Raw genomic sequence first — 14182 nt, 5'->3', positions numbered from 1 at the left:
CACAGGGCGTGCGCCCCCCGACTCAGTCTCGACATTCCAGTCCCTCTTCTGAAGCCTCCAAACGCCGTTTCCACTGGCCGTGTCCCTGTTCGGACTTTGCGCGCCCCTGTTCTTTGTTTCGTGTTGGCTCTCAACTCGATTCTCTGCGCATAGATTGCATTCACCTTTGTTCTCGGGGTGGGTGTGAACACAGGCCGCGCTCCCGTTTGCCTCTCCACGGGTCTCCACGCACTCCGCGATTCTCCGAACGGAAGACCTGTGGGAGAGCGTCACGTCTCTCTCTCGCGCGGTCGTTGTCGGGAGCGCTAGGCAATCATGTTCTGTCGAAAACTTCCGGTCTCGGAACACGACACGGCGTTCTGCTGGAAGTTGCGCTGCGTGGCAGGCAACTGCCGGCAATGCTTTGGAGCGACGTGTCTATGGAACAAGCGGCTTTCGCAGTGCACTCCAGCGCGAAAAAGACGCGCCAAATCACCTCCCTCTGGAAGCACTTGCGTCGGTGTGGGCCTTGGACTCTTCACGCGGGCGGCGCCCTCGCAGGCGCAACCCGGCACATTCCTCCTTTCTCCGGGTGAGATGCGGAAAAAAGACGGGGAGGAGCGGAAGATCTCGACCCCATGATCTTCTCCACACGCCTCAAAACTTCCCACGCAGATCCCTGAGACCGCGGATCCCCTAGCCGGGAGAGGGAGGGGTTCGCGAGCGGCGCAGCCTCGAGACAGCTGCTGTGTAGAGCCGAGCGACGGCCTTTTCGCCGGTTTGTGGAGCTCGGAGAGAGAAAACATGATCTGCTGGGAAAACGTGGGAAAGATCGCGACACAAAACGTGCGACGCATGCCCCTGGAATAACTCCAGAAGGCGGGTGGGTCGAAGTCAAAAAATATTCGGGGCTCTGAAAGGCCTGGGAGCCCCACCTGCTTGGTTTTGCGAGGGACTCGCCTGGACTCGCGCGTCGCGTGAGGCGCCGAGTCTCACCAGCAACGGCCCGCGCACGCCTGCGGGTCTGCATGCAAGCAGCAACTCGCCGAGGCGCACACGGCGCTCCGTCTCGGTACGGCCTTCGCAGCCGCCGCCAGAGACGACAGACAGTGCGGATTGTCCAGAAAAAATGAGGGGAGAGCTGCCGGAGTTGCGCGAACTACCCACGGATGGTGCGCAACCTCTTCCACGCGCAGCCGATGTTGCGGGTTCACTACCAGTAGGCGACTGACCAAGTCCTTCGCCTCCGCTGACACACTCCACCACGCAGGCCCAGCCATGCGGTACTCTCCTGAGAAAGCCAAGACACGCGCACAAGGGATTTGTCGTCGCGCGCTCTCCGCGTTGCCTCGCTCCACGCTTTCTTCCGCCACACGCCCTGCGCACCGCGCGTCCGGTCAACAGGAACCCAACGAGTCACACCCAGAAAACCCAGAAACCATGTCAAAGGAAGAAACGAGAGGCAGACTGCTCAGTGGATTCGTCAGCTCTGTCCCCCACAGGAGACCCCAGCTGGTGCCCTTCTACCCGGCACCGTAAGAACTCTGCAGTGAAACAGGATCCGCTTGAAGCTGGACGCTGTCCGAGGAAACTCGGAGAACTGCGAAAGATCGGCGCGAATCTGCACACGCAGATCTTCTGTGTCAAAAAGACCACGCGGAATCTACAGAAAAAACGCGTGCCCTACCTCGCGTGATTTGTCGTGTGAGCTGCGCATGCGTCGGGTCGTTGAAGGGCGGAGCAGCGGCGAGCATGGTGAATAGGATGACGCCCAGGCTCCACGCATCGCTCGTAAACCCATCGTAGTAGTTCCCCATCAAGACTTCGGGGGCGAGCTGAAACACACCAATGACGCGAACCAAGAGACACACGGCTTCTGGAACAAATGCTCAGTTGTCGAGCTAACAAGAGCTGGCCGAAGCCACGCAGGGGAGCCGCGTCACGACTCTGCTTTCGATGTCCCCGCCTCGGGCGAAGCCCCCGCGTCTCGTCGACCGAAAAGAAGCTTCGACACCGCGCCTATCGCGTTTTTTCTGAAACCTGAGTTTGGCCCTAAAGTCGCTCTCGCCGTCCAACCCAGACACACGATCGACCCCGAGCACGACTCCTCCCCACATGCATCTCTCGTGTCTATTCCCAGCCCGCAGACGAAACGGGGCAAAAGCTGCGTCTCTCCGAAGCGACTGCGCCTCCCTATCGGGCTTTGTCCTGTATACACCTTTTCTGAACCTACGTAGTGAACAGTTCCGCATGCAGTGCCCAGGAGTTCGCCCTTCGCTGCAGAGCACGCCGCGCCAAAGTCCGTGAGCTTGACGGTCGCGTCCCAGAGCGAAGACGCTCTCTGCTCAAACGCACACTCCTCAGTTTGCCGCTCGGCCTGTTTGCGAAATCCGCAGCACGGCTTCTGACTGGACTCCGCGCGGGCCTTTCTGTCTCCGCGACCGAGACTGCATCCCGCCTGGGTCGCGTCACAAGGAATGCCCCAGTCGAACAGTCCCTCGTCCCCACAGTGACGACAGTCCTCGCGCCGGGCTCCGCACGAGCCCCCGCACCCCTGCGAGGCGCCGTGTCCGGAGTGCAACATCCCCAGGAATTCATCCTGGAAGTCGCACGCACTGCATCCGAGCTTTCCACTGGAAAGCTGGCGGCAGAGTGGGTTGCCCAGGAGCGTGGCGCTCATCGCACCCCCTGCGAGCGTGGCGTCGCGATCCGGCGCACACGGCAGCGGGGGCGGGTAGGCAGGCGCTGCTGCAGAGCACTGGAGGTTGGGCGAGAGCGCGCACGACGAGGAAGGCGAAAAGAACGGCGGCGTCGAACCACTCGAGGGACAAGGCTGACACAGCGGACTGTCTTGCCACGCCGTTGAGGCCACCTCGGCTGAGAACGAACCGAGGCGGTCTCCGGGCCCAAGGGGGCGATCGAACTCCGCCAGCGGGGCCTCGCAGCACTCGCCGCAGTCGGAGCCGCGCGCAGGATCTGGAGCGCCTGGGAGTGCAAAGAGGATGTTCTCCGGCTTCAGATCCCGGTGGACGACGTTGTGTTGGTGACAGTGCATCACTGCGGCGAGGATCTGCGACGCGCAGCGAAGAGACTCGCGGAAAGCAGAGCGTGGACCGCGGAACGACTGGATTCGCGTGCACACAGGCGCGAACGCAAGACTCTAACCGCGAAAGCTTCCACACTCCGCAGGATATCCGGCCTTCAAAGCCACGATGGGCGGCGCAACGGCCTCGTACGAGGAGACACGTGCGAGGGACAGGCGAAACGCAAAGACGCGCAACAGGGAAGGCAAAAGGCCTGTCCCCGCGACAGCCTTTTCTGGCCGCAGTCACGATCACGCCCCATCCGTTTCGCCTCCCTGCTTCGAGCTGACTCGCGCAGTGTCGATGTCTCTGCCCGTGTGTCTCGAGGCCTACCTGGAGAAAGATTTTTCTCGCGAGGTCCTCGTCGAGCGGGCCTTCCTCAATGATCTTGTCCAGAAGGTTCGCACGATCGCACAGCTCCATCACCACGTAGAGCGTATCGCGATCTTCGTAGACGTCATGCACGCTCACGATGTTTCGATGGACCGGAAGGCGCCTGCCACGAGAAAAACAAAGGAGCCCATTTCTTCTGAATGTGAATCTCGTCGCGCGACACAAAGATCAAGACCAATGCCGCCCTTTACACCCGTCCCCGGCCTCCCAAATCTGAAGCCTCCTCGGTCTCTCCCCCTCCGTCTTTCGCCCTGGGCTTCTTTGCTAGCGTCTCTCTGCTCTCGCATTCCCGGTACCCTCTCAACCACCGATTTCTCTCTCCCTTTCTCCTCGCTATACGGCCCTCTTCTCTGCGGGGGGACTCGGCCGTTTGCGCTTCTGACCCCGACCCCTCCCCCCCCCTCGTCTTGTCTGTGTTTTCTTTTTTTGATCGCCTCCGCTTTCTTCCCCTTTACCCCGTGCACAGTCTGTAGCTCCGACCGCGCGCGCGCATACCTGTGCATCTCGACCTCTTGTCGGAAGTTGCGGTCGTCCATGTCTGCGCCCCGCAGCATGCGCTTGTCGATCATCTTCACCGCCACTGCGCGCTGCATGGATCGCTGCTCGGCGAGGACGACTTTCCCGAAACGTCCTTCGCCGAGCACGAGGTGACCCGCGCGCTTCTTTCTCTGCGCAGTCTGTGCACACCCGGCGTCTCCTGCCTTCTCTGCGCCCGCATCAACCGCCGCCTCGAGCGCACCAGTGTCCTCCCTCTCGCTCTCATGTGCTGTGTCCGTTTTCCGTTCCGCGTCTCGGCCGCCCTCAGCGACGGCAGCTTTCCCAGATTCCTCCCGGTCGCTCATGTCGTCGCCTCCCGCGCACCAAAGATCTCTCTCTGTCGAACTTTGCTCAGAGAGGGTCTGGGGCGAGTCGGGTTGCGACTTCTGTTCCATCTGTTCTCCACTCAGCGACGCACAGTGCAAGTTGTACTCTTCGTGGATGTTCCGCGTCATGTCAGGATACTCCGTGAACATCTTCCGGTGACTCACGGAGCGCCGAGCCGCCATCGAAGCCGCGTCTCGAGCCGCCGCGGCAGCTACTGCAGCGGACTCCATCGCAGCTGCTCGTGCGGCGGCTTCGCGTGCAGCCGCCTTCGCCTCGGCCGCTGCGCGCTGGATCGCTGCAGCTGCGAGCTCGACTCGGCGCTGGACGAGGTCCACGTCTGCCGGCTCCTCGTAGGCCGCCTTGGGGAGGCACAGCGCCGCGGGCAGCAGCGGGGGCGCGGGCCGCGGAGACACCGTCGGGCGACTCTCGGGCGACTCTCGGGCGACCGCGCGAGAGTCTCCAAACAGCGGCAAGGGACACGTCGGCGGGCGGCGAGCCGGGACAGGCGCCGCCACCTGAGACTCTTCCGCGGCTCCGGTCGACACTGCGGTGCGGGAAGAGTTCTGCGACGCGGTGGCGGACTCGGAGCAACTCGTGCTCTGCGAAGCCGCGGAGTCAATTTGAGTCTCTGGAAGCTCAGAGGCGTCTGCCGATCCCTTTCGCGAGCACTGAGGCTCCTGACCCGCGACGGGGGCAGGGTTTGGACTCGCCGGAGACGCGGCTGAGGTTGCGCTTGCAGGTTCAGCGTCTGGGAGGGCTGCTGCCGAGGCCGCGGGCGTCGCCGAGAGATTCAGAGCGAGTTCAGCCGCACGAGCATCCGATGAGGAGCAACAACCCTGCGGGTGCGCCTCGAGGGAGGCGCGCGAGACCCGAGCAGGGATCGGCAGCTCCAGGCGAGGCGAGCTCTTTGCAGGGGTTGTCTCGGGCGAGCCGAGAGAGACCGCGAGGAACCTCTTTCCCTTTCGTTCGGACTCGTCCAGGTTCTCCGCTTCCGGATTCGCCGCGCGGCAGGAAGAAGGCGACTCCTTCGCTTGGAGGTCGGGCCGACCTCCAGTGTCGCGCTCTTCCGCGGCGGACACCTCCGACGCGCCCCGCCCGCTCTGTCTCTGCGCCAGGGCGCCGTCCAGCGCGCGGGGTGCGAGACGGCCGAGGGAGGCGAGAGGCACAACGAGTCGCGGCTTCCCGTCGATCGCGAGGCCGGGCGGAGCCCGGCCTGTGAGGGGCGAGGTGAGCACGTCGCCCCACGCGCGGGGCGAGTGCTGGCGTGCACTCAAGAACGGCTCGAGGTCGCGCGCAGGCGACAAGCACGGGGACCAGTCTACGGACGGAAGGCTCTGGGAGTCGAGGCGGCCGAGGCCCGAGCTGTCGAGTCCACTCTCCGTCCCTGCCAAGGGACTCGCCGGGCAGAAGACGCGGCCAGAAGTCGCCGAAATCTCACTGCGCTCGCTGCCGAACTGCGGGGACGGCGCCGCGGTGCTGGCGCTGCTGCAGCTGCAGCGCGTCGCGTGACAGGCGAGCTTGTCCTTGTTGGAGGGCGTCGCCAGGAGCACGGTGTTGGGCGAGAGAGCGAGGGACGATGGCGAGCCGAGACGGCGGGCGCTGCAGTGAGCGCTCGGGCGCATCGCGAAGGGGCTCGGCAGCCCCACAGAGTGGGAGCAGCCAGCAGAGCCTCGGCGAGCCGGACCGCCACCGGGCGACCGCTTTGAGGCCGAGCCTTCCAGGCCGGCAGCGAACAACGCCGGGGAAGGCGCGAGTGCGTGGGAGGAAGGACAAACGGTCACGCTTTCGCGCGAAAAGCATCTCTTCCCGGAGGGACGTGCACTGCAGTCCGACGCCCCGCACTCTTCGAAGAGAGAAGGCGACTTGCGGAGACGCGCCTCGCGCGCGTCCCAGCACCGACAACACGGCGAACGACTGTCCTGGGAGGTTGTCGAGCAGAGCGTCGGCGCCTGCCTCAAGACAGACCACAGGGGCTCGGGCAGGAGCGTCTCATCGCCAGGCGGCCCCGAGGACGCGCGCGAGAGTGACTCCACGAGTTCCGGGCTCGCCGCCAGACCCTGACTCTTTGCCTTTGCGATGGGGCCGAGTTTTCCTTCCGCCTCTGATTCGCCACGCCTTTGTCGGCCTTTCGCGCCTTCCACTGGCGTGTTTTCCTTTTCAGAGTCTTCCTGCATCGAGGCGCCTTCACAGTCTTCCGGCGCGGCTCCGCCCGACTTCTCACGACACACCACGCCTCCGTGAGCCTCGTTGCGGAAACACCACTGAGACTCGATGTTCACCTCCGCGCCATCTCCACGAAAACCAGCATCCCGCACCAGGGGCAACGACGGGACCATCGCGTGCAGCGTGAGAGTCCTCCCGAGGAGAGTCTGAGGTTCACATCCTCGCTGCGGAGGCGGCGCACGCAGGCCTTCTCCTGGAGAGGAGCAACTCGCTTGTCGGTTGCGTTTCCGGAGAAGGGAGGCCTGGCGACGGGGAGAAGACCACGCCTGCACTGATTCGCAGGAAGGAAGACCGGGAACCTCGCGCGAGCGTTCTCCAGATCGAAGGGGGAGAACGAGGCGGCTGGGCTGCGAAGCGTCCAGCGACGGAGACGAGGAGACCGTCGCAGGCGAGTGAAGCGCACTCGAGCCTTTAACGCAGCCAGAGAGGTCCAAAACTTCGTCGGCTGCAGGGCGTTTGAGGCAGCTCCAGCTCGGGCTGCGCTGGACCGAGCTCTCGCGTTGCGCTTTGCTGCGGGGCGTCTGAATTTCTTCCCGCGCCAGGTCACAGCCGGTACACCTCGACAGAGATCCGTTCCCGACGAGCATCGCACGGATGTTCTTGCTTTCCAGTCCCTCCGCGCAGGGAGCACTTGAGGCAGCTAAAAACGGGGACACCGTGCGCAACGGCATGCACGCTGGCAAGCGTTGAGTTTCGCACGGCTCAGCCATTCCGAGAACTGTCTCCACGTCCACTTGCTCCGGGCGTAGCCGCTTGGCGACGGGGAAGAAGCTGTGTGGGGGGAGAGAGCCAGGCCTGCTCAGCTGTCCCTCAGATCCGGAGCGGACTCGGCCCCCCTCGGAGGAGAGCAAGCCTTCAGCAGGTTGGGGCGCCATGGTGCGCGCTGCAACAGAAGGTCGATTGGGGATGGACCGATCCAGAGCCAGCGGCTAAGGCGACGGGCCGGCAGCAACGACAGCTGTTGAAGAAAGAAGTGCGGCATGTGAACTTTAGACTCCGCGCGAAGAAAGACACGAAACACGAGTTGTGCACGCGGAGCTCTGGGCTATTTCGGAGGCCGAGACGCTCGGTGCTTCGCGGTGACATCGAAACTGGGAGCACGGCGACGGGGCAGGAGGAAGACACAGGTTGACTAAACGCACACTGGTTCCGAGACCTTTCCAGGTCCAGCCCAGCGAACGGGTGAGAAGTGGATTCGTCGAGAAACCGCGGAGACATGGAGAGGCAGCGTCCCTATTCAACGGTGCGAGCTCTGGTGGGAGGAGCGGGAGGAACCCTTCCCCGCACGCGTCAAACGTCCACGGAACTTGCGCGAAGAAAAAAGAAACAGAACTGAAACGAGCGTTTGGCCACCGGAGAGCCCGTCCCACAGTGAGACATCAAATGGAAGCTATTACACAATCTGACACGACAGGCTGCTTACACACATCCGGGGCACTAGGCATATCAACAGATGAATGGCACAGCAAAAACTTCAAATCTGCTTCAAAGGTGGGTGTGGACGGCTAGGACTCGCAAACCAGGAGACGCACCATGCGTCCGACAGATTCAAATGGCGCCTACCCAACGACAGACAGCGAGTGCTACCAAAGGGTGGGGCGCTGGCCCAGCGACACAAGGAGCTGTGGAAGCGCCATGTTTCGCTCAGGCAAATCCACCGACACGGGAAAAGGCAACCTCGAAGACGGGCGAGAGGACGGAACGGATTCTCTCGCCACTGTCGCAGTTCCCGTCCGCACTGTGCACTGCCGCTGTTGCGCGGGGACTCGACTCCCACAGGGCACTCCCCCGGAGCGCTGCACGAAGTTAATTCAGTGAATTCAAATTCGAATACGGCACGCAACAATGTGCAAGAATGCAGTGTACGTACACGTGTGAGAAGTGAAACGGACCACTCGGCCAGTCGGCGCGAAAAGAAGGGAAAGAGCAACGCGTCCGCCTCTTCTTTCCGCACCAGCGCAAACGCGGGGAAACGCCGTCTGTCGCTTCGCCCGGGAACGGCGACCATGGAGCAAGAAGCAAAAAAAAAACAGACGGCTCTGCCGAGAAAATGGCCGAGAAGTTCCGAATTCTTGCCCGAATCCTGCTACCAGGAGCCTGCGGGAAAGCGTGAGGGCGTCCGTGCGCCTGTGTGCAGGCGCACTGATTTTTCCTCCCGCGCGTCCAGGCGTGCCAGGTGGTTCTCTCGTTCCCTCACCGTAAAAGCATTGCAACGCCGTTGTCTCACCGACCGGAACGAGACGTCAAATTGTCTCCATTTGTCGGAGAAAAGAACAGCACGGGAAAACGGCGAGCACGACACCGGGGAAAACGTAGACAAGTATACACGGGCACAACACGAGAGGGGGAAGGCACGAACGTGGGCAAGAGCGACGAGTTGCGGCGCGCGCGGTTCACGAGTAATACACGGCCACTTCACCAAAGACAGCTTCAAGTCTGGGATGAAAAAACGCTATTCCAGCGTCAAGGACGAGCGAACTGCCACGCGCACCAACAAAAGATTCCCTCGGGTTGGCATGGCCGCTCTCCACTGAGTCTCAACGCACCCCATAAATTCCTGTCGTCTCCCCCTGTTGGGTATGTCGCGGAACACGTGTGGTTGCGCAGGGGGACAAGACACTAGGCAGGAGAGAAGCGGGAAAGAGCAGAGCATATAGGCTGTAGCGGCGCCCAGGAACAGAACGGACGTGGTTCACACTTCAAAAGGAATGAAACACTAGAAAATCAGGCCCCACAGATTCCTCCTCGCATGCAACCTGGTCCCAAACAAACAGACTCCTCTCTCTCTCTCTCGGGGCAGGCAGCTGAAGAAGGCAGCCCCCGCCGAAGATACGGAGAGAGCCTCGACGGTGCTTTCAGGGAAAACGCGGGAGGTTCCTTTCCAAATCGGCGGCCCTCCCTCGGTTCCTTGCGAGAACTGAACGCTTAGTTAAGCAAGAATACTGACAAGGAAAGGAACTTCGTTTACGATCCAATGCGCCGCCTTCGACACCGAAAGAAGGCAAAAAAAAATCGCACACGGGTCAGAGCTTACAAATATCGCGAAACAGATCTATGCGTCCACAGCTGGACCTGCTGGAGCCACGCTTCGGACGGCGCTCACTATCGATCTGCGCCAAGGCGAGGGAACTAGCGGGGTGCTCCGTCACGCCCGGTGCGGTCGATTGTGATTTATGCACTCGCCTTTCTCACCCCAAAACGGGTTTGCACGGACGGAGAGCGTCTCATCGGGTGTTTCGGGGGGGAAGGGTGACCCCGCGAAGCTGAGGCGCTTTTTCTCCGTCTCACAAACCCCGTTCAGGGCGGGGCAACGGAAATGGGAAGCAAAAGAAACGGGTGAGGGCGACGGGTTTTGTTTGTTTCCTCCCGATTTCCCTTGTTCACGTTGCCTGCTTTACCGCATATCGAGTGCGCCCACGAAAAAACGAATTTCGAGGCACGACTTTCCATTTGTAGTACAATAAAGACAAAATGCATACTTAACGGATGGCGGGCGTCGTTCCAGGAACGAAAACGGTTCGAAGCGGGCGAGGAGCTGCCACGGCCAGTTCACAGAGAAGGGCGGTTCGCCGCTTCACGATGCTTTTTCACTGAGACACCAGGCGAGACCGCGACTCATGATCCATTTTGCTGGCACCCACAGGCGTCGAGGAACAATAAGTAGCCAAGATTGACCTCGTTTTTCTTGAGCCGCGGACTTCTTCACTAGAAGTCCCCCACGATTCACGATATGTCTCGGTCAAAAGGAGCCCGCGAAGGCGTCCGAAAACACTATCAGGGGCGACACCGAAACGAAGGTAGGGGCGCTCTCCCGTGGAGCGAACTGCGACCCAGAGGCCAGAGACAGGAGAGATCTAGACAGCAAACAGGCAAACGGCGTTTCGTCGCAGACGACTTTCGGTCACATCGCTCGAGGCGTTGCTGGGCTGCAGTGTGTGCGGGCCGTTTTTGCCCGCTTCTCCCTACTCAGCCCTCGCCGGCCGTCACATTGTGTAGGCAGGAGAATCGCAGCGGCTGAAATGTTGTTGCTTCTCGCTGCTGGCATTTTATCAGTTGAATCTGAACTCGACTGCTCCTCCTTTCTGGCAGCCCGTAACACGCCCGGTTCCTCGCGCTGCAATCTACAAAGCGACGGGCGGCGGGGAAATGCTCCGTTTGTCGGGCAGTGCTGAGTTCAAACGCACATTCACTGCTCCACCCGAGTCTGATTATCTCCTCTCGGCGCAGATGTCTCGAACGGCCGAGTTCGCAATCGAGGGTTCCCCCGAGACGAGCGCCTGTCTCTTTGCCGTTGCGTACCGTCGGTCTCTGCAGTTCGCTTTGCTTCTCCTTCGCTCTCGCCGTTCCCTCCATTCGCTGGGCTCTGGTGCGCGTGGAAAATGTGCGATTGCGGGAACCATCTCATGGTCCCTGGTTCGTCGCTCTCCACCGCAAACTCACGGTTGCCAGCGTCCGTGTTCAGTTTCCGCCGAGTTGAGAACCTTTTCGTGGCTCGGCATCAGGAAGCCGTCTGCCTCTCCAGGGCCATATCGACCAGCCGACAGTGGGCTACGCGCGACAAGACGTGGGGATCGTTGAGGGCAAGCTTGACGCAAACACGATAGTGCCGATGTGATAAACGCGCCTTTGAAGACACCACGGTGTTGTTCACTGGAGCAGTTGGTTCACGCGCGCGTTGCACACCAAGAACACTCGAAAGAGTATATCGACGAACCGTGTTCGATGCATGTACGATTGCAAGATGTCTTTCCACAGACGTTCTTCGTTGTCCAACAACCCCTAACGCTCCTTGTCGACTTTGGGCGGTGCTCTGTCTCTTCAACGCCCCATTCGCAAACGAGGGTGGTGAATAGGAAACGACTCTCTGGTACAGTCCTGCAGCCTCCTTGTCACGAGAGCAGCGACACCACACTGGATCCTCGACGACTCCGTGTCCTGCGTGGGCCGCCGAAGATGCCGTCCCCCAGAAACGTAACAGTGCAAAGCTCTGTCTCCGAGAGTCAGAACGGGTAAAGGTGTCTCGTGCTGTTTAACGCCTCGCATATATAGTCGCGAGGAAAATCTACCGGACCGGGGACTTGGCAGACCAGAGTCTGCGGGCTGAGTGGCGCCGTGGCGGCCACGCGTCCAATGACATCGCGGGGTTCGGATGTCTGTGATCCCGTCAGCTTGTTCACGACGACAAAAGTTTTCGAGAGAAGAAAGCAGAGGGTATCTTCCACGCAGCACTCATCCCAGATGCTCCCCATGCTAAGATCACCAATCGTGAACACTGCAATGGCGCGTGAACACAAGGCAGACGCCAGGTGCTCCACCGGTATATATCGACAGCTTCCGCTGCTTTTAGAAACACACGACACTGCGAAAAACACGTTTATAGGTTTCCCAGTCTCTTCTGTCGTGAACGGGTCCCATTCGCATCTTCTCAGCTGGTCGTCCCCGCCACTCCCCGCAAGCAGGGCTAACCCTCGGACGAGAACTCGGGCAAGCAAAATTGTGACTCTCCTTCCTAGAACCGAGAAACTGCGTCAGCCCTTTATCCTCGAAAGCATTTTGTGTCCTGTTCCCCGTCGTGCATGCGTGCTGTCGCCGTCCTGCACGCGTCCTCGGCCCTGTGCTCCATTCCTTTTTCGTCGCTTACCGGTCAACGGCTGCGGCCCGCGCACGTCTGACAGCAGCTTGGAGGAAGGGAATCCTGAAGAAGGAAAAAAGTGAAAAAGAACACACCCTGTGACCAAAGGCCAACTCGACTTCCTTCCCTCGTCTGGGTCTTTCTTGCCCTCCAACTGAGAGCGGGAAACGCGTTCTTTTTCGTGCCAGCGTCCCTGTTTCTTCTCCCTCCCTGCCTTCTTTCGTCTCGCTGTTCCTCACTCTCCACCAGTCTCTCTCTTCTCCTCCTTTCCGATTCTTTGCTTCCGCAGATTCTCCGCAACTTCCGTGGGCATACCCGAGCCGCGGTACGGCTTCCTGGTAGGCGCAGTAGGCTCCGGGGAACATCGCCTCGAGGAGTTTTTCCTCGTAGACGATTCGCTCGAAGAAAAACGCGAAGGAGAGAGTCGCAAAGAGAAGCATGCAGATCACATTTCCGAGAGCCAACTGGCAACCTGGAAACAGAAGACACGTGCATGCGAGGAAATGGGAGACTCGCACAGAGACTGCAGCGAACCGAAGCGAAGCTTGCCCAAAAGTGCACGGGTAGATGAGGGACGGGACAAAAACCGTGCTCGAGAAAAGAGACGATTTCTTCTGGTTCTCCCCAGCTCATCGTCCCCCTGCCTCTGGCTCCCCACGCGCACAGCAGTTTGGGGCTTTTGAGGCCCGTGGGAAAAGAGCGCACAGAACCACGCTTTTCCCTCGGGTGTCTCGGCAGACCGACACAGAACGGAGCCGGTCTGTCGACGGAGTCGAGTTTTTGTGAGGTGTCCCGGATGCGAAAAAAGGCTGCCCCAAACACTCAATTTGGAGGAAAAGAAAGCTTCCGTGTTCCCCTTTTGGGCGAGGCCCCAAGCCGCACACGAAAACCGGAGCGAAACGCCACTGACGCCGCTTCCAGGTCTCCACCATGCTTACCGACGGCCCAGTAGAACCACCCGGTGTAGGCCGGGTGTCTGTACACTCCATACACCCCGCGAGTCACGAGAGCGTGGGACGGAAGGCGCGTCCTTGCAATTTGGTGCGTGAAGTTCCGGCCAGCTGCCGCGAAGGCGCAGAGACGCAGAAGAAGGCCAGCCACCGCGAGAACCAACCCGAGCAAACACAGGAGAGAACAGAGGAGCCCGCCCACGCCGTTCCCCGTGCCTCTTGCACTCGTGAAGAGCACGATGTCGCGTCTACAGACGCCGCCCGCGCCTTTCGTTTCCTGCGCTGGAGAAGACGCGGACGCGAGCGAAAACGAATCGCGCGAAGCAGTCGCGAGAGAGCCGGAGAAAGACGCCAGAGGATCCGCTGGAGAACTTCTCCAGGTCCCCGACGGATCCTCACCCTTCCAGAGCTCGCCGCCTGAGTCGAGGCCTCCGACCCAAGAGAGACACCTGCGGAGGAGGAGCGAAGACGAAGCGAGCACGCCACGCAGCACATTGACAGGCATTTCCTCGGCGAGGGTGAGCAAGGCCTCGTGCTTTGCATCTGGGCCGGTTTCGGCTGTCCAGACAGCCCGGAGAAAAGGCACTCGCAGCCTCAGCTCCGCCACGGAGAGGACCAGCGCGAGTGTGTAGGCGACCGTGTTGTTGAGCAGAAAGCTGTCGCTGTCGAGGTCTTGGCGATGGTAGACAAACACGAAGAAAAACTCCGTGAGGTGATGCACACTCACCAGAAAGAGGAAGACGCCCTCCAGCTGGACCCAGAGAGGACCACAGCCGAACAGCGTTTTCGCGCCGAAAAACGCACAGATCCAGCCTAAAGCGAGGAGCATCGCGCCCTGGAGATACACCTCGTCGACAGCCAGCTCGAGCCCGCCAACACAGACGACTGACTTCTTCCCCGCTCGCGGTTCCGCCTCTTTTTCCTCCTCTCCCCCTCCGTTTCTCCCCTCGTTTCCCCATGCTGCACTGTCCCCTTTCTCATCAGGCGCAGAGACACGGCCTGGCGTCTCGCCTCGAGACCGTCCTCGCTTCACAACTGCCCTCGGTGGGTGGGGCGCG

General features: G+C 61.0%; 2 protein-coding genes across 2 annotated transcripts; both read right to left on the bottom strand.

Annotated features, from left to right (window-relative positions):
* Positions 1-971: 971 nt before the first annotated feature.
* NCLIV_044670 (putative CAM kinase, CDPK family) lies at positions 972-7417 on the bottom strand (the record flags this gene model as incomplete). The annotated part of the gene is made up of 5 exons (XM_003881390.1): positions 972-1270; positions 1667-1814; positions 2213-3049; positions 3396-3558; positions 3951-7417. 5 exons carry the CDS (start codon positions 7415-7417, stop codon positions 972-974), a joined length of 4914 nt encoding a protein of 1637 aa, XP_003881439.1.
* Positions 7418-12186: 4769 nt separating this feature from the next.
* On the bottom strand, positions 12187-13953 carry NCLIV_044665 (uncharacterized protein; the record flags this gene model as incomplete). The annotated part of the gene is made up of 3 exons (XM_003881389.1): positions 12187-12210; positions 12414-12646; positions 13113-13953. 3 exons carry the CDS (start codon positions 13951-13953, stop codon positions 12187-12189), a joined length of 1098 nt encoding a protein of 365 aa, XP_003881438.1.
* Positions 13954-14182: the final 229 nt, after the last annotated feature.

Source organism: Neospora caninum, chromosome IX (assembly GCF_000208865.1).
Source record: "Neospora caninum Liverpool complete genome, chromosome IX".
Taxonomy (NCBI): domain Eukaryota; phylum Apicomplexa; class Conoidasida; order Eucoccidiorida; family Sarcocystidae; genus Neospora; species Neospora caninum.
The sequence above is the reverse complement of the archived record's forward strand: the minus strand, read 5'-3'. Positions and strand labels throughout refer to the sequence as shown.